The sequence below is a fragment of the Oncorhynchus keta genome, chromosome 19, assembly GCF_023373465.1.
Source record: "Oncorhynchus keta strain PuntledgeMale-10-30-2019 chromosome 19, Oket_V2, whole genome shotgun sequence".
NCBI classification, from domain to species: Eukaryota; Metazoa; Chordata; class Actinopteri; order Salmoniformes; family Salmonidae; genus Oncorhynchus; species Oncorhynchus keta.
The window spans coordinates 87,023,261-87,041,448 of record NC_068439.1 but is presented as its reverse complement, the minus strand read 5'-3'; the positions used below and the strand labels follow the sequence as shown (position 1 = coordinate 87,041,448).

The following is an 18,188-nucleotide window of genomic DNA, read 5'->3' as shown; positions in this document are numbered from 1 at the left end:
CTGCCAACGAACCATAGAAAGGAAAATATGTTGAGCCCCTATTATGGGTCATATCTTTCAAACTGTAATTTGTCAAGCAGAGGAAATGGGAGGACTTGTTGGCTATAGAACCTGGCTAAGAAGCGCAGTAGGCTAAGTGGGAGGGTTGAGTGAGACTAATTTTCTAGACTCAACGGAGAGAAACACATACCTGGTCTGTTGTTTTTCTCAATGCTGCTATTGTTTTTACATTTCATAAAGCAACTTGTGTTTCTTAACCAGGTAGCTAACTTTGAAAGCTTGGTGTTGACTGGTTAGCTACGGGGAAGCAAGAGAGTATAATTAGGAGCTGTTCTGCCCACACTCATCGCTAACTCCCCCGTAGCTCACCAGCTGATGAAGGCTGTGCGTGCCGGTTGTGACGTGTCTTTGCTAACTGCTCAACAGATTTGCACTGTGCATCTGTGATGCTAATATTAATTGTATTAATTGTGTTTATCAATGGAAAAAACGTGCATTCTCTCTACTCCACTCTTGTCCAGTCCACTTAGTGGGCAGATTTTAGTCAGAGATCATTTCGTCTCGTTTCAGTCAACTGAAATGAAACATTATTTTGGTTTAGTTATAGTTTTTTTTCTGGGTCTATTCAGTCAGTTATAGTCTTGCCACTGAAATGTGGTGTTTGACAAATATGTTTCACAAATATTTGAGTCTATTTTGTGGTCCTTCTGTGGCACAGTTGGTAGAGCATGGCGCTTGTAACGCCAGGGTAGTGGGTTTGATTCCCGGGACCACCCATACGTAGAATGTATGCACACATGACTGTAAGTCGCTTTGGATAAAAGCGTCTGCTAAATGGCATATATTATATCATATATTATTATTTTTGTTGACAAAATGAACACTGGTCCCACCTCCTTTCTCTCTCTCCGTCTCTCCTCTTCTTGTTGTCTCTTGTTCTCCTGCTCCTGCTCCCACACCTCTCTCATCCCCTGCACCTCAGTGGCCTCCCTCTCTCTCATCTCCTCCTCCCTCCTATGTTTATCTTCTAGAGCCAGACGACGCTTCTCCAGCTCAGCGCTGCCTCGCGCAAAGTTTTCCTTCAGACGGTCTTCATACGATACTACAGGAGGAGGAGGGAGGAGAGAGGAGAGAAGGAGGGAGGGGAGAGGAGAGTAGGAGGGAGGGGAGATGGGAGAGGAGGGGGGAGGAGAGTAGGAGGGAGGTGAGAGGAGAGGAGGGAGGTGAGAGGAGAGGAGGGAGGTGAGAGGAGAGGAGGGAGGGGAGAGGAGAGGAGGGAGGGGAGAGGAGGGAGAGGGAGGGGGAGAGGAGAGAGGAGGAGGTGAGAGAGAGGAGGGGGTGGGGAGAGGAGAGGGAGAGAAGGAGGGGAGGGAGGTGAGAGGAGAGACAGAGGGAGGGGAGAGGAGAGGATGGGAGGGATGGGGATGAGGAGGAGGGAGGGGAGAGGGAGGGGGGAGGAGGAGGGAGGAGGGATGGGAGAGGAGAGGGGAGATGGGAGGAGGAGGGAGGGGAGAGGAGGATGAGGGATGGGAGAGGAGAGGGGATGGGAGAGGAGGAAGGAGGGAGGGAGAGGAGAGGAGGAGGGATGGGAGAGGAGAGGGGAGGGGAGAGGAGGAGGGATGGGAGGAGGGAGAGGGAGAGGGGAGGAGGGATGGGAGAGGAGAGGGGAGGAGGAGGGAAGGGAGAGGAGAGGGGAGGAGGAGGGAGGGGAGAGGAGAGGGGAGGAGGAGGGATGGGAGAGGAGAGGGGAGGAGGAGGGGGAGGGAGAGGAGAGGGGAGGGAGGAGGGAGAGGGAGAGGGGAGGAGGAGGGAGGGGGAGGGAGAGGGGAGGTGGAGGGAGGGCAGAGGAGAGGGGAGGTGGAGGGACGGGAGGGGAGAGGGGAGGAGGAAGGAGGGGAGAGGAGGGAGGAGAGGGGGAGGGAGAGAGGGAGAGAGGAGGGGGGAGAGGGGAGGAGGGGAGGGAGGGAGGGGAGAGTAGGAAGGAGGGGAGAGGGTGAGAGAAGGACGGAGGGGAGAGGAGAGGAGAGTATGAGGGATGGGAGGGGAGATTAGGAAGGAGGTGGGATGGGAGAGGAGAGGGAGGGGAGAGGAGAGTAGGAGAGAGGGGGGAGTAAGAAGGAGGTGAGAGGGGGGAGGAGGAGGGAGGGGAGAGGGAGAGTAGGAGGGATGGGAGAGGAGAGAGAGGAGAGAAGGGTGGGAGGAGATCAGGGGGGAGACAGAAGGAGAGAGTACATAAAGTCGGCACCATTGAAGGGGTAAGAGAGACAGTTGTCGACCTATAACCCCCTATAACCCCTCATATAGTTAGGGTTATGGTTATGTTAGGGTTATGGTTATGTTAGGGTTATGGTTATGTTAGAGTTATGGTTATGTTAGGGTTATGGTTATGTTAGAGTTATGGTTATGTTAGGGTTATGGTTAGGTTATGGTTATGTTAGGGTTATGTTTATGTTATGTTAGGGTTATGGTTATGTTATGGTTATGATTATGTTAGGGTTATGGTTATGTTATGGTTATGGTTATGTTAGGGTTATGGTTATGTTAGGTTAGGTTAGGGTTATGGTTAGGTTAGTTATGTTAGGGTTATGGTTATGTTATGGTCATGTTAGGGTTATGTTAGGGTTATGGTTATGTTAGGGTTATGGTTATGTTAGGGTTATGGATATGGTATGGTTATGTTAGGGTTATGTTAGGGTTATGTTAGGGTTCTGGTTATGTTAGGGTTATGGTTATGTTAGGGTTATGGTTATGTATGGTTAGGGTTATGTTAGGCTTATGGTTATGTAGCACAGTTGGTAGAGCATGGCGCTTGTAACGCCAGGGTAGTGGGTTCGATTCCCGGGACCACCCATACGTAGAATGTATGCACACATGACTGTAAGTCGCTTTGGATAAAAGCGTCTGCTAAATGGCATATTTTTTTTGTATATATATTTATATATATGTTAGGGTTATGTTAGGGTTATGATTATGTTAGGGTTATGTTATGGGTTAGGGTTAGGGTTATGTTATGGTTATGTTAGGGTTATGTTAGGGTTATGTAGGGTTATGGTTATGTTAGGGTTATGGTTATGTTAGGGTTAGGGTTATGGTTATGTTAGGGTTATGTAGGGTTATGGTTATGTTAGGGTTATGTTAGGGTTATGTTAGGGTTATGTTATGGTTATGGTTATGTTAGGGTTAGGGTTATGGTTATGTTATGGTTATGTTAGGGTTATGTTAGGGTTATGTTAGGGTTATGGATAAGGTTATGTACCGTTGTTCTTGTTCTTGTGTGCAGGTTGAAGATCTGCTGTCCCGTCTATCAGGCCAGTGGAGAGGTAGGGCCCAGTTCCATTCAACATCTCTACTGGCCTGCTATCTCTACAGGAGACAGAGAAAACCTGAAACAACGCTGAAAGACTTCATTCAAAACTCCAATCAGAGAGATAGTGTGAGCACTGGGGGGTACCAGGTCTGAGGGAAGGGTGTGTGTGTGTGTGTGTGTGTGTGTGTGTGTGTGTGTGTGTGTGTGTGTGTGTGTGTTACCTAAGACAGGTGTGTGTGTGTGTTACCTAAGGGGGTACCAGGTCTGAGGAAGGTGTGTGTGTGTGTGTTACCTGACAGGGGGTGGTGTGTGTGTGTGTGTGTGTGTGTGTGTGTGTGTGTGTGTGTGTGTGTGTGTGTGTGTGTGTGTGTGTGTGTGTGTGTGTGTGTGTGTGTTGTGGTCCTAAGACAGGGGGTACCAGGTCTGAGGAAGGGTGTGTGTGTGTGTTACCTAAGACAGGGGGGTACCAGGTCTGAGGGAAGGTTATGTGTGTGTGTGTGTGTGTGTGTGTGTGTGTGTGTGTGACAGGGGGTGGTCTGACGGACCTGTGTGTGTGTGTGTGTGTGTGTGTTTACCTAGACAGGGGGTACCAGGTCTGAGGAAGGGTGTGTGTGTGTGTGTGTGTGTGTGTGTGTGTGTGTGTGTGTGTGTGTGTGTGTGTGTGTGTGTGTGTGTGTGTTACCTAAGACAGGGGGTACCAGGTCTGACCTAAGACAGGGGGTACCAGGTCTGAGGGAAGGGTGTGTGTGTGTGGGGGTACCAGGTCTGAGGAAGGGTGTGTGTGTGTTACCTAAGACAGGGGGTACCAGGTCTGAGGGAAGGTGTGTGTGTGTGTGTGTGTGTGTGTGTGTGTGTGTGTGTGTGTGTGTGTGTGTGTGTGTGTGTGTTACCTAAGACAGGGGGTACCAGGTCTGAGGGAAGGTGTGTGTGTGTGTGTGTGTGTGTGTGTGTGTGTGTGTGTGTGTGTGTGTGTGTGTGTGTGTGTGTGTGTGTGTGTGTAAGACAGGGGGTACCAGGTCTGTGGGAAGGGTGTGTGTGTGTGTGTGTGTGTGTGTGTGTGTGTGTGTGTGTGTGTGTGTGTGTGTTACCTAAGACAGGGGGGTACCAGGTCTGAGGGCAGGGTGAGGGGTAGCGGACATCCTGTCGTAACCATGTCTACCAGGTGCATGGCCAGAATAAACTCCTCAGCTCTCAGCTGACCGTCCTTATCCACGTCAGCCAGGGTCCTGCACCCACACCAATAAATTACACACACATTCAGAAAGACGAACACACACAGAGACAGACAGCCACTCACAAACTCACCAGATGGTAGCGAGCTGTGTCTGGGTCAGGTTGGAGGCAGTCAGGGCGTACCTCACCTGAGGGCCTGAGAAACACAACACAACAACGTATTACAAACTAAGATACTACCGAAAGACCTGACCTGAACCAGAAACAAGGTCACTGACCAAAAGTACTGACCACAAACACATAATTACCGAAAACAAAACCACTGAACCAGAAGCACACAACCACTGACCACAATTACCGACCAAACACACAACCACAACTACAGACCACAACTACGGACCACAACAACACAACTACAGATTATAGCTTCTGACTACAACTACCGACCATAACTACCGACCACAACAACACAACTACAGATTATCGCGTCTGACTACAACTACCGACCACAACAACACACTTATCACATTCTAAAGCGAATACTGAAATAATATTTCTAACATAGGAACGTGTGGAAAGGCCAGTGATGGACACTAATGTCATATGGTTTGTTATTTTGTGATGTCATTAAAAAGTGTTATAAAGGAAATACTGTAATACTGTAATACTGTAAAGTATAGACACAACATGGAAGATCTGCGTGATCAAAATAAAGAAAGTGCTACAGTATGATGTGCTTTCCTAGGTTTTACTAATATATTGTAGCCTGGTACTATATTGAACTAGCTATGTGCAAATCTAATACGTAGGCAGTTTCCTGAAATGTTCTTACATTTTAATGATTCAATATATAATGATATTTATTTTTATATTTGTAAGATTAGTATTGTTTGTTGCATGAATAGACGTCAAGACTATAATCCTCAGCCGCATTGGATCTCTGAGGGATTCAGTTTTGATCTGAATCAAAGTGTAGTAGATACAGCTCCTACAGCTCCTACAGGTCCTACAGCTCCTACAGCTCCTACAGCTCCTACAGGTGCTACAGGTCCTACAGGTCCTACAGCCCCTACAGGTCCTACAGCTCCTACAGCTCCTACAGGTCCTACAGCTCCTACAGGTCCTACAGCTCCTACAGGTCCTACAGGTGCTACAGCTCCTACAGCTCCTACAGGTCCTACAGCTCCTACAGGTCCTACAGGTCCTACAGGTCCTACAGGTCCTACAGCTCCTACAGGTCCTACAGCTCCTACAGGTCCTACAGCTCCTACAGGTCCTACAGCTCCTACAGGTGCTACAGCTCCTACAGGTCCTACAGGTCCTACAGCCCCTACAGCTCCTACAGGTTCCTACAGGTCCTACAGGTCCTACAGCTCCTACAGGTCCTACAGCTCCTACAGGTCCTACAGGTGCTACAGCTCCTACAGCTCCTACAGGTCCTACAGGTGCTACAGCTCCTACAGGTCCTACAGGTCCTACAGGTCCTACAGCTCCTACAGGTCCTACAGCTCCTACAGGTCCTACAGGTCCTACAGGTCCTACAGGTCCTACAGGTCCTACAGGTCCTACAGGTCCTACAGCTCATACAGGTCCTACAGGTCCTACAGGTCCTACAGGTCCTACAGGTCCTACAGGTCCTACAGCTCATACAGGTCCTACAGGTCCTACAGGTCCTACAGGTCCTACAGGTCCTACAGGTCCTACAGGTCCTACAGCTCATACAGGTCCTACAGGTCCTACAGGTCCTACAGGTCCTACAGCTCATACAGGTCCTACAGCTCCTACAGGTCCTACAGGTCCTACAGGTCCTACAAGTCCTACAGGTCCTACAGGTCCTACAGGTCCTACAGCTCCTACAGGTCCTACAGGTCCTACAGGTCCTACAGGTCCTACAGGTCCTACAGCTCCTACAGGTCCTACAGCTCCTACAGGTCCTACAGGTCCTACAGCTCCTACAGGTCCTACAGCTCCTACAGCTCCTACAGGTCCTACAGGTCCTACAGCTCCTACAGGTCCTACAGCTCCTACAGCTCCTACAGGTCCTACAGGTCCTACAGCTCCTACAGCTCCTACAGGTCCTACAGGTCCTACAGCTCCTACAGCTCCTACAGCTCCTACAGGTCCTACAGCTCCTACAGGTCCTACAGCTCCTACAGGTCCTACAGCTCCTACAGGTCCTACAGCTCCTACAGCTCCTACTGGTCCTACAGGTCCTACAGGTCCTACAGCTCCTACAGGTCCTACAGCTCCTACAGCTCCTACAGGTCCTACAGCTCCTACAGCTCCTACAGCTCCTACAGCTCCTACAGGTCCTACAGCTTCTACAGGTCCTACAGGTCCTACAGCTCCTACAGCTCCTACAGCTCCTACAGCTCCTACAGGTCCTACAGGTCCTACTGGTCCTACAGCTCCTACAGGTCCTACAGCTCCTACAGGTCCTACAGCTCCTACAGCTCCTACAGGTCCTACAGCTCCTACAGCTCCTACAGGTCCTACAATATTGGTTTCATCAGACCAGAGAATCTTGTTTCTCATGGTCTGAGAGTCTTCAGGTGCCTTTTTGTAAACTCCAAGCGTGCTGTCATGTGCCTTTTACTGAGGAGTGGCTTCCGTCTGGCAACTCTAGCATAAAGGCCTGATTGGTGGAGTGCTGCAGAGATGGTTGTCCTTCTGTAAGGTTCTCCCATCTCCAAATAGGAACTCTGGAGCCCTGTCAGAGTGACCATCGGGTTCTTGGCCACCTCCCTGACCAAAGCCTTTCTACCCTGATTGGTCAGTTTGGCCGGGCGACCAGCTCTAGGAAGAGTCTTGGTGGTTACAAACTTCTTAAGAATGACGGAGGCCACTGTGTTCTTGGGGACCTTCAATGCTGCAGAAATGTTTTGGTACCCTTCCCCAGATCTGTGCCTCGACACAATCCTGTGACAATCCTGTCTCTGTGCTCTACGGACAATTCCTTTGACCTCATGACATGGGACCTTTATATAGACAGGTGTGTTGCCTTTCCAAATCATGTCCAATCAGTTGAATTTACCACAGGTGGACTCCAATCAAGTTGCAGAAACATCTAAAGGACAATCAATGGAAACAGGATGCACCTGAGCTCAATTTCGAGTGTCATAGCAAAGGGTCTGAATACTTATGTAAATTAAAGGTATTTCTGTTTTTATTTAAACCATTTTAGAATAAGGCTGTAATGTAACAAAATGTGGGAAAAGTCTAGGGGTCTCAATAGTTTCCGAAGGTTACAGATACCTTTTATTAAAAGGAAAAGAAAAACAGTGACTTCGCATAAAGTTGATCTGCTGATTGTGGCCTGTTGTATAAGCAGTTTGCTGATGTCAACGTAGGTGGCGTTGTGGCAGGAATAAGACAACGAACACAATTGCATTTTATCGAGATCCATCCCCCACCATCACCTCATGTTTCAGCATGATAATACATGCCCCCATGTCGCAAGGATCTGTACACAATTCCTGGAAGCTGAAAATGGCCTGCATAATCACCAGACATGTCACCCATTGAGCATGTTTGGGATGCTCTGGATCGACATGTACGACAGCGTGTTCCTGCCATTATCCAGCAACTTCTCACAGCCATTGAAGAGGAGTGGGACAACATTCTGGGTTCTGTAAGTTCTGTAAGTGCAAAGAGAAGGAAGCTCGTTCTCCAACCATCAACTAGAGATGCAGCATCTCTTAGAAGACAAGTTAATAAACAAGTTACATCAGGTACGGTTAGTGGTTGAGGGGTCAGGAACATTAGTTGTAACCACTCATCAGCTTGGAGAGAGAAGAGAAAGAGATGAGAGAGAGGGAGAGAAGAACGGGAGAAGAGAAAGAGAGGAGAGAGAGAAGAGAGAAGAACGAGAGAAGAGAAAGAGGAGAGAGAAACGAGAGTAGAGAGTGGAGAAAAAAGAGAGAGAAGAGAAACAAGAGAAAAGAGAGAAACAAGAAAGAAGAGAAGAGAGAAACGAGAGAGAAGAGAAAAGAGAGAAACGAGAGTAGAGTAGAGAGAAAAGAGAGCAAGAAAAAAATAGCGAGAGAGAAGAGCGAGAGAAGAGCGAGAGAGAAGAGCCGAGAGAAGAGAGAGAGAGAAGAGCGAGAGAGAAGAGCGAGAGAAGAGCGAAAGGGAAGGGAGACGAGACAGGTAGTTGTAACTCACCAGAGAGGTATCCACTCATCAGCTTGTCCAGACTGTTAAACTGTTGTCTGTACTTCAGCCTGGTGGACTGGGGAACGGACCAATCACAAGAGCACGTCTTGGGAGAGTTACTGGCCAGGGAGGTGGTGGAGGAGGAGTTAGAACTGGAGAGGGGAGTAGGAGAAAGAGAGCAAGAGAGGGAGAGAGAGAGATAAAAAGAGAGATAGATTTGATTTCACATTGATTTCAGAAAAAAGCAGAGCCCAGTCTGGCAGAAGAGAGGCAGAGAGAGGCAGAGAGAGGCAGAAGAGAGGCAGAAGAGAGGCAGAGAGAGGGAGAAGAGGGGCAGAGAGAGGCAGAAGAGAGGCAGAGAGAGGCAGAGAGAGGCAGAAGAGAGTCAGAAGAGAGGCAGAAGAGAGGCAGAGAGAGGCAGAAGAGAGGCAGAATAGAGGCAGAGAGGCAGAAGAGAGGCAGAAGAGAGGCAGAGAGAGGCAGAGAGAGGCAGAAGAGAGGCAGAAGAGAGGCAGAGAGAGGCAGAGAGAGTCAGAAGAGAGGCAGAGAGAGGCAGAAGAGAGGCAGAGAGAGGCAGTAGAGAGGCAGAAGAGAGGCAGAGAGAGGCAGAAGAGAGGCAGAGAGAGGCAGAGAGAGTCAGAGAGAGGCAGAGAGAGTCAGAAGAGAGGCAGAGAGAGGCAGAGAGAGGCAGAGAGGCAGAGAGAGGCAGAAGAGAGGCAGAAGAGAGGCAGAGAGAGGCAGAAGAGAGGCAGAGAGAGGCAGAGAGAGGCAGAGAGGCAGAAGAGAGGCAGAAGAGAGGCAGAGAGAGGCAGAGAGACAGAAGAGAGGCAGAAGAGAGGCAGAAGAGAGGCAGAGAGAGTCAGAAGAGAGGCAGAGAGAGGCAGAGAGAGGCAGAAGAGAGGCAGAGAGGCAGAATAGAGGCAGGATAGAGGCAGAAGAGAGGCAGAATAGAGGCAGAAGAGAGGCAGAAGAGAGGCAGAAGAGAGGCAGAAGAGAGGCATAATAGAGGCAGAGTAGAGGCAGGATAGAGGCAGAGTAGAGGCAGAATATAGGCAGAAGAGAGGCAGAGAGAGGCAGAAGAGAGGCAGATAGGCAGAATAGAGGCAGAGTAGAGGCAGGATAGAGGCAGAAGAGAGGCAGAAGAGAGGCGAAGAGAGTCAGAAGAGAGGCAGAAGAGAGGCGAAGAGAGACAGAGAGAGGCAGAGAGAGGCAGAAGAGAGGCAGAGAGAGGCAGAAGAGAGGTAGAGAGAGGCAGAAGAGAGGCAGAAGAGAGGCAGAGAGAGGCAGAGAGAGACAGAAGAGAGGCAGAGAGAGACAGAGAGAGGCAGAGAGGCAGAAGACAGAGAGGCAGAAGAGAGGCAGAGAGAGGCAGAATAGAGGCAGAGAGAGGCAGAATAGAGGCAGAATAGAGGCAGAAGAGAGGCAGAAGCGAGGCAGAGAGAGGCAGAGAGGCAGAGAGAGTCAGAAGAGAGGCAGAAGAGAGTCAGAAGAGAGGCAGAATAGAGGCAGAAGAGAGGCAGAATAGAGGCAGAATAGAGGCAGAATAGAGGCAGAGAGAGACAGAAGAGAGGCAGAAGAGAGGCAGAGAGAGGCAGAGAGAGGCAGAGAGAGGCAGAATAGAGGCAGAGAGAGACAGAAGAGAGGCAGAAGAGAGGCAGAAGAGAGGCAGAAGAGAGGCAGAAGAGAGGCAGAAGAGAGGCAGAGGCAGAGAGAGTCAGAAGAGAGGCAGAAGAGAGGCAGAGAGAGGCAGAGATAGTCAGAAGAGAGGCAGAGAGAGGCAGAGATAGTCAGAAGAGAGGCAGAGAGAGGCAGAATAGAGGCAGAAGAGAGGCAGAGAGAGGCAGAAGAGAGGCAGAAGAGAGGCAGAGAGAGGCAGAGAGAGGCAGAAGAGAGGCAGAGAGAGACAGAAGAGAGGCAGAGAGAGACAGAAGAGAGACAGAAGAGAGGCAGAATAGAGGCAGAGAGAGGCAGAATAGAGGCAGAGAGAGGCAGAAGAGAGGCAGAGAGAGACAGAAGAGAGGCAGAAGAGAATAGAGGCAGAAGAGAGGCAGAAGAGAGGCAGAAGAGAGGCAGAAGAGAGGCAGAGAGAGGCAGAGAGAGGCAGAGCAGAGAGGCAGAGAGGCAGAATAGAGGCAGAAGAGGGCAGAATAGAGGCAGAGAGAGACAGAAGAGAGGCAGAGAGAGGCAGAAGAGAGGCAGAAGAGAAGAGAGGCAGAAGAGAGGCAGAAGAGTCAGAGAGGCAGAAGAGAGGCAGAAGAAAGGCAGAAGAGAGGCAGAAGAGGGCAGAAGAGAGGCAGAAGAGAGGCAGAAGAGAGGCAGAAGAGAGGCAGAATAGAGGCAGAGAGAGGCAGAGAGAGGCAGAGAGAGTCAGAAGAGAGGCAGAGAGGCAGAGAGAGACAGGCAGAGAGGCAGAGAGGCAGAAGAGAGGCAGAGAGAGTCAGAGAGAGGCAGAGAGAGGCAGAGAGAGTCAGAAGAGAGGCAGAGAGGCAGAGAGAGGCAGAGAGAGTACACACACACACACACAGACACACACACACACACACACACACACACACACACACCTGTTGGTAATACTGACAAAGCACAGGTGGGTTGAGTCAAACTGTCTACTGATTTTTACACACTTTCACTTCCTGCTAGTGGACAGATCCAATAGGGACTTAGCTTGTTGTTACCTGCTAGAGGACAGATCCAATAGGGACTTAGCTTGATGTTACCTGCTAGAGGACAGATCCAATAGGGACTTAGCTTGTTGTTACCTGCTAGAGGACAGATCCAATAGGGACTTAGCTTGATGTTACCTGCTAGAGGACAGATCCAATAGGGACTTGGCTTGATGTTACCTGCTAGAGGACAGATCCAATAGGGACTTAGCTTGTTGTTACCTGCTAGAGGACAGATCCAATAGGGACTTAGCTTGATGTTACCTGCTAGAGGACAGATCCAATAGGGAGTTAGCCTTGGAGATCCCAGCGGATGGAGAGAATGCCATTGGAGAGGAGAAGCAGGACATAGGGAGTCCTGGAGGGAGGAAGAGAGAGAGTTATCCATCGAAAACGTGGGTAAACCACTTCTTTTAACAAAGAACAAACAAAACAAATTAAAATTAGATTTGATTTAGATTTTTTTTTTTAAAGCATGTGTTGATGATGAAATAAAAAATATATAAAGACCACTAATTCTAATTGGCACTTTATCAGCTCTGGCATCTTGAAACCAAGGACAGATCAACCTAATCCACAGATGTGGTGACACATTTGACCCCATTAACTACCGTGGGATATGTGTCCAAAGCAACTTTTGGAAAATCCTCTGCATTGTCATTAACAGCAGACTAGTTCATTTCCTCAGTGAAAACAATGTACCGACCAGATTACCTTACGACAGACCACGTATTCACCCTGCACACCCTCATTGACAAACAAACAAACAAACAAAGGCAAAGTCTCCTCTCCGCTTTGTTGATTTAAAAACAAAAAATGTGTGACTCAATTTGGCATGAGGTTCTACTAAACAAATTGATTGAAAGTGGTGTTGTGGGAAAAATATTAGGGCTCCCGAGCAGTCTAAGGCACTGCATCTGAATCACATCCGGCCGTGATTGGGAGTCCCATAGTTGGCCCAGTGTCGTCCGGGGCAGGCCGGCATTGTAAAGATTTGTTCTTAATTAACTCACTTGTTAGAAAAGGGTTACACACACACAAATAGTGTTATTTATATATTTATTTGACGTGTATCTTTGTTGACACGCAAACACCATTCCATAGTATGTCATGAAGCTAATAGCAGTGACGCTAATAATGTGTGGTAAGGCAACATCTGAAAAATAGACCACTTGGTAGTGTGTACCGGTGCTCGACCAGTCGGCGAAAGCCAACATCATCCACGACAGAGAATGGATGATTATCAAGGGAAATGAATTCCATCTTAGCTTTAATGGATTTCACCTTTGAGTTGTCTCTCTGAAATGTTATTACTCTTTCAAATGACTGCTGGACTTATTGACTGCTCCATCCACACAGCAGACATTGTGGGCGAGGTTAGGAATGCTGTGTCGCACGTGTAGCGCCACATTTTATATGGAGTCGTTAGGTCATGTGTGTGTGTGTCTGTTGTGGTGTTGTGGTGTGGTGTGTGTGGAGGTGGATAGATTGATATTATCCCACGTTAGGCATGGCAGCTTTGACATCGGTTTTGCACATCGCCGTTAAACTAGACAGATACCAGTCCGATTCCGATATGTTCACCGATGTGCATCCCTAATTAAGAACTATATTTTTATCATTTCACAATGTGATACATCACTCAAATTGCTTAGAGAAAAACAGCCTTCTAAAATTACATTCTTACAGTGGTTTGTCCTGTAAAAGATGCCGCGTACTGCGGCTCAGCTTGCATGGTGCAGCAGAAATATATGGCACGTATTTACTGTAAGTGTGAACCACTGGTTTGACCACCAGAGGGCATTTTTGAGAAGAATTTGATAGCCTTCAATAGTGGCTGTACTAGAGAATGCAGGCACGTGTGAGACCGGGTTTCAGTTCCTCGACGGGGAGGAAGGTGTAGGCTGTCCTTGAAAATAAGAATTTGTTCTGAACTGATTCCATGTGTGTTGTTTCATAGTTGTGATATCTTCGCTATTATTCTACAATGTAGTAGTATAGTAAAAATAAAGAATAACCCTGGAATGTGTAGGTGTGTCCAAACTTTTGACTGCTACTTAATTAATTTGATTAATATTATGGTGTTTCTATTCCCCCCCCAAAAAAAGAGCCTATTGAACAGAAAATATGGCGCTGTACATCGTGATGGTCGGAAGTACAGTACTGGCTATTTAAAGAATCCCTAAACTTCAATTCATCCTAATAACCGGTATATATATATACACTGCTCAAAAAAATAAAGGGAAAACTAAAATAACACATCCTAGATCTGAATGAATGAAATATTCTTATTAAATACTTTTTTCTTTACATAGTTGAATGTGCTGACAACAAAATCACACAAAAATTATCAATGGAAATCAAATGTATCAACCCATGGAGGTCTGGATTTGGAGTCACACTCAAAATTAAAGTGGAAAAACACACTGCAGGCTGATCCAACTTTGATGTAATGTCCTTAAAACAAGTCAAAATGAGGCTCAGTAGTGTGTGTGGCCTCCATGTGCCTGTATGACCTCCCTACAACGCCTGGGCATGCTCCTGATGAGGTGGCGGATGGTCTCCTGGGGGATCTCCTCCCAGACCTAGACAAAAGCATCCGCCAACTCCTGGACAGTCTTGTGGTGCAACGTGGCGTTGGTGGATGGAGCGACACATGATGTCCCAGATGTGCTCACTTGTATTCAGGTCTGGGGAATGGGCGGGCCAGTCCATAGCATCAATGCCTTCCTCTTGCAGGAACTGCTGACACACTCCAGCCACATGAGGTCTAGCATTGTCTTGCATTAGGAGGAACCCAGGGCCAACCGCACCAGCATATGGTCTCACAAGGGGTCTGAGGATCTCATCTCGGTACCTAATGGCAATCAGGCTACCTCTGGCGAGCACATGGAGGGCTGTGCGGCCCCCCAAAGAAATGCCACCCCACACCATGACAGACCCACCGCCAAACCGGTCATGCTGGAGGATGTTGCAGGCAGCAGAACGAGCGTCTCCAGACTCTGTCACGTCTGTCACATGTGCTCAATGTGAACCTGCTTTCATCTGTGAAGAGCACAGGGCGCCAGTGGCAAATTTACCAACCTTGGTGTTCTCTGGCAAATGCCAAACGTCCTGCACGGTGTTGGGCTGTAAGCACAACCCTCACCTGTGGACATCGGGCCCTCATACCACCCTCATGGAGTCTGTTTCTGACCGCACATTTGCACATTTGTGGCCTGCTGGAGGTCATTTTGCAGGGATCTGGCAGTGCTCCTCCTGCTCCTCCTTGCACAAAGGCGGAGGTAGCGGTCCTGCTGCTGGGTTGTTGCCCTCCTACGGCCTCCTCCACATCTCCTGATGTACTGGCCTGTCTCCTGGTAGCGCCTCCATGCTCTGGACACTACGCTGACAGACACAGCAAACCTTCTTGCCACAGCTCGCATTGATGTGCCATCCTGGATGAGCAGCACTACCTGAGCCACTTGTGTGGATTCTAGACTCAGTCTTATGTTACCACTTGAGTGAAAGCACCGCCAGCATTCAAAAGTGACCAAAACATAAGCCAGGAAGCATAGGAACTGAGAAGTGGTCTGTGGTTACCACCTGTGGTCTGTGGTTACCACTATACTGAACCATACATTACCCCTCTCTACTATACTGGACTGTATAACACCATACATAACCCCTCTCTACTATACTGGACCATACATTACTCCTCTCTACTATACTGGACTGTATAACACCATACATAACCCCTCTCTACTATACTGGACTGTATAACACCATACATAACCCCTCTCTACTATACTGGACTGTATAACACCATACATTACCCCTCTCTACTACTGGACTGTATAACACCATACATAACCCCTCTCTACTATACTGGACTGTATAACACCATACATAACCCCTCTCTACTATACTGGACTGTATAACACCATACATTACCCCTCTCTACTATACTGGACCATACATTACCCCTCCCTACTATACTGGACTGTATAACACAATACATTACCCCTCTCTACTATACTGGACTGTATAACACCATACATTACCCCTCTCTACTATACTGGACTGTATAACACCATACGTAACCCCTCTACTATACTGGACTGTATAACACCATACATAACCCCTCTCTACTATACTGGACTGTATAACACCATACATTACCCCTCTCTACTATACTGGACTGTATAACACCATACATTACCCCTCTCTACTATACTGGACTGTATAACACCATACATAACCCCTCTCTACTATACTGCACCATTGTTAACCCCTCTCTACTATACTGGACCATACATTACCCCTCTCTACTATACTGGACTGTATAACACCATACATTACCCCTCTCTACTATACTGGACTGTATAACACCATACATTACCCCTCTCTACTATACTGGACTGTATAACACCATACATTACCCCTCTCTACTATACTGGACTGTATAACACCATACATTACCCCTCTCTACTATACTGGACTGTATAACACCATACATTACCCCTCTCTACTATACTGGACTGTATAACACCATACATTACCCCTCTCTACTATACTGGACTGTATAACACCATACATTACCCCTCTCTACTATACTGGACTGTATAACACCATACATTACCCCTCTCTACTATACTGGACTGTATAACACCATACATTACCCCTCTCTACTATACTGGACTGTATAACACCATACATTACCCCTCTCTACTATACTGGACTGTATAACACCATACATTACCCCTCTCTACTATACTGCACTGTATAACACCATACATAACCCCTCCCTACTATACTGGACCATACATTACCCCTCTCTACTATACTGGACTGTATAACACCATACATAACCCCTCCCTACTATACTGGACTGTATAACACCATACATAACCCCTCTCTACTATACTGGACTGTATAACACCATACATTACCCCTCTCTACTATACTGGACTGTATAACACCATACATAACCCCTCTCTACTATACTGAACCATACATTACCCCTCTCTACTATACTGGACTGTATAACACCATACATTACCCCTCTCTACTATACTGGACTGTATAACACCATACATAACCCCTCTCTACTATACTGCACCATTGTTAACCCCTCTCTACTATACTGGACCATACATTACCCCTCTCTACTATACTGGACTGTATAACACCATACATTACCCCTCTCTACTATACTGGACTGTATAACACCATACATTACCCCTCTCTACTATACTGGACTGTATAACACCATACATTACCCCTCTCTACTATACTGGACTGTATAACACCATACATTACCCCTCTCTACTATACTGAACCATACATTACCCCTCTCTACTATACTGGACTGTATAACACCATACATTACCCCTCCCTACTATACTGGACTGTATAACACCATACATAACCCCTCCCTACTATACTGGACTGTATAACACCATACATTACCCCTCTCTACTATACTGGACCATACATTACCCCTCTCTACTATACTGGACTGTATAACCCCATACTATACTGGACTGTATACTATACATGGACCCCTCTACTATACTGGACCATACATAACCCCTCTCTACTATACTGGACTGTATAACACCATACATTACCCCTCCCTACTATACTGGACCATACATAACCCCTCTCTACTATACTGGACTGTATAACATATACCCCCTCCCTACTATACTGGACTGTATAACACCATACATTACCCCTCTCTACTATACTGAACCATACATTACCCCTCTCTACTATACTGGACCATACATTACCCCTCTCTACCATACTGGACTGTATAACACCATACATAACCCCTCTCTACTATACTGGACTGTATAACACCATACATAACCCCTCTCTACTATACTGGACTGTATAACACCATACATAACCCCTCCCTACTATACTGGACCATACATTACCCCTCTCTACTATACTGGACTGTATAACACCATACATAACCCCTCTCTACTATACTGGACCATACATTACCCCTCCCTACTATACTGGACTGTATAACACCATACATTACCCCTCTCTACTATACTGGACTGTATAACACCATACATAACCCCTCTCTACTATACTGGACTGTATAACACCATACATTACCCCTCTCTACTATACTGGACTGTATAACACCATACATTACCCCTCTCTACTATACTGGACTGTATAACACCATACATTACCCCTCTCTACTATACTGGACTGTATAACACCATACATTACCCCTCTCTACTATACTGGACTGTATAACACCATACATTACCCCTCTCTACTATACTGGACTGTATAACACCATACATTACCCCTCTCTACTATACTGGACTGTATAACACCAACATTACCCCTCTCTACTATACTGGACTGTATAACACCATACATTACCCCTCTCTACTATACTGGACTGTATAACACCATACATTACCCCTCTCTACTATACTGGACTGTATAACACCATACATAACCCCTCTCTACTATGCTGGACTGTATAACACCATACATTACCCTCTCTACTATACTGGACTGTATAACACCATACATTACCCCTCTCTACTATACTGGACTGTATAACACCATACATTACCCCTCTCTACTATACTGGACTGTATAACACCATACATTACCCCTCTCTACTATACTGGACTGTATAACACCATACATAACCCCTCCCTACTATACTGGACTGTATAACACCATACATAACCCCTCTCTACTATACTGGACTGTATAACACCATACATTACCCCTCCTACTATACTGGACCATACTACCCCTACTATACTGGACTGTATAACACCATACATTACCCCTCTCTACTATACTGGACTGTATAACACCATACATAACCCCTCTCTACTATACTGGACTGTATAACACCA

At 47.2% G+C, this 18,188-nt stretch overlaps 1 protein-coding gene across 9 annotated transcripts in view; it reads right to left on the bottom strand.

The window, feature by feature from the left end:
- The window catches only part of LOC118381393 (intersectin-2-like), a 278,177-nt gene that overhangs the window by 194,855 nt on the left and 65,134 nt on the right, over window positions 1-18,188 (bottom strand). For all 9 annotated transcript variants that reach the window (XM_052471715.1, XM_052471717.1, XM_052471713.1 and 6 more), the window contains exons 8-13: window positions 11,563-11,656; window positions 8,645-8,787; window positions 4,613-4,676; window positions 4,396-4,533; window positions 3,257-3,363; window positions 894-1,102 (exon numbers count right to left, since the gene is read on the bottom strand). In XM_052471715.1, the coding sequence (XP_052327675.1) occupies window positions 894-1,102; window positions 3,257-3,363; window positions 4,396-4,533; window positions 4,613-4,676; window positions 8,645-8,787; window positions 11,563-11,656 (755 nt within the window). The remainder of the gene's footprint in view (window positions 1-893; window positions 1,103-3,256; window positions 3,364-4,395; window positions 4,534-4,612; window positions 4,677-8,644; window positions 8,788-11,562; window positions 11,657-18,188) is intronic.